The 1,412-nt window shown below is 59.8% G+C and overlaps 1 protein-coding gene across 4 annotated transcripts in view; it reads left to right on the forward strand.

Moving 5' to 3' along the window:
- The window catches only part of SEMA6B (semaphorin 6B), a 38,517-nt gene that overhangs the window by 31,716 nt on the left and 5,389 nt on the right, over positions 1–1,412 (forward strand). For all 4 annotated transcript variants that reach the window (XM_017528405.2, XM_017528406.1, XM_017528407.2 and 1 more), the window contains exons 13-14: positions 793–975; positions 1,063–1,209. In XM_017528405.2, coding sequence (XP_017383894.1) covers positions 793–975; positions 1,063–1,209 — 330 coding nt within the window. The remainder of the gene's footprint in view (positions 1–792; positions 976–1,062; positions 1,210–1,412) is intronic.

A 1,412-nucleotide genomic window follows, 5' to 3' on the forward strand; every position in this document is an offset into this window, starting at 1 on the left:
GATCAGAGACAGACAGAGACAGGAGAGAGACGATCAGAGACAGACAGACAGAGACAGGAGAGAGACGATCAGAGACAGACAGACAGAGACAGGAGAGAGACGATCAGAGAGACAGACAGAGACAGGAGAGAGACGATCAGAGACAGACAGAGATAGGAGAGAGACAATCAGAGACAGACAGAGACAGGAAAGAGAGACAAAAGACAGAGAAAGAGATGGAAAGGTACACAAACACACATACGCATCAGGAGAAAGGGGCCCCTGGCATGGTGACTCATGCCTGTAATCCCAACACTTTGGGAGGCTGAGTGGGGGCGGATCACCTGAGGTCAGGAGTTCGAGACCAGCCTGGCCAAGTGGTGAAACCCTGACTCTACTAAAAATACAAAAAAAATTAGCTGGGCATGGTGGCACGTGCCTGTAGTCCCAGCTACTTAGGAGGCTGAGGCAGGAGAATCGCTTGAACCCAGGAGGCAGAGGTTGCAGTGAGCCGAGATTGCGCCACTGCACTCCAGCCTGGGCAACAGAGTGAGACTGTCTCAACCAAAGTGACAGGGCCGGGGAGAGCCTGGTCTGGGGTTGTGTTTCTGGCGAGTATGCCCTCGTGCCTGTGTGTTCACCGTGTGCGTGGCATCCGTGTACACACAGATGTATTGCTGTTGCCTGTGTTGGTGTGTCAGCATCTGTGTGCGTCTGTATAATCAGGCCCATGCCCGTGTTGGTGGCATGTGGTGGCCAGGGGCTCCTGGGGGATACGTGGCCAGCCTGACCCCTCCCCGCACTGTCCCCCAGGCACCAGCTGACGCGAGTGGCCGTGGACGTGGGAGCTGGCCCCTGGGGCAACCAGACCGTTGTCTTCCTGGGTTCCGAGGCAGGGACCGTCCTCAAGTTCCTTGTCCAGCCCAATGCCAGCACCTCAGGGACATCCGGGCTCAGTGTCTTCCTGGAGGAGTTTGAGACCTACCGGCCGGACAGGTGAGTCCAGGCAAAGGTGGGGAGGGCTCGCCGGCAGGAGGGGAGATGGGCGGGTGCCCTCAGCCTCACCGCTCTGCTTGTCCCCAGGTGTGGACGGCCCGGCGGTGGCGAGACAGGGCAGCGGCTGCTGAGCTTGGAGCTGGACGCAGCTTCTGGGGGCCTGCTGGCTGCCTTCCCCCGCTGCGTGGTCCGAGTGCCCGTGGCTCGCTGCCAGCAGTACTCGGGGTGTATGAAGTGAGTGTCCACCCCAGGCCAGCCGTGGGCAGGAAGCAAGGGAGGCTGAGTGCAGGGAGGGAGGGAGGGGTTCCCGTCAAAAGTCCAACAGTGTCGGCCAGGCGCGGTGGCTCAAGCCTGTAATCCCAGCACTTTGGGAGGCCGAGGCGGGTGGATCACGAGGTCAAGAGATCGAGACCATCCTGGTCAACATGGTGAAACCC

The sequence above is a fragment of the Cebus imitator genome, unplaced genomic scaffold, assembly GCF_001604975.1.
Source record: "Cebus imitator isolate Cc_AM_T3 unplaced genomic scaffold, Cebus_imitator-1.0 Scaffold53, whole genome shotgun sequence".
Classification (NCBI taxonomy): domain Eukaryota; kingdom Metazoa; phylum Chordata; class Mammalia; order Primates; family Cebidae; genus Cebus; species Cebus imitator.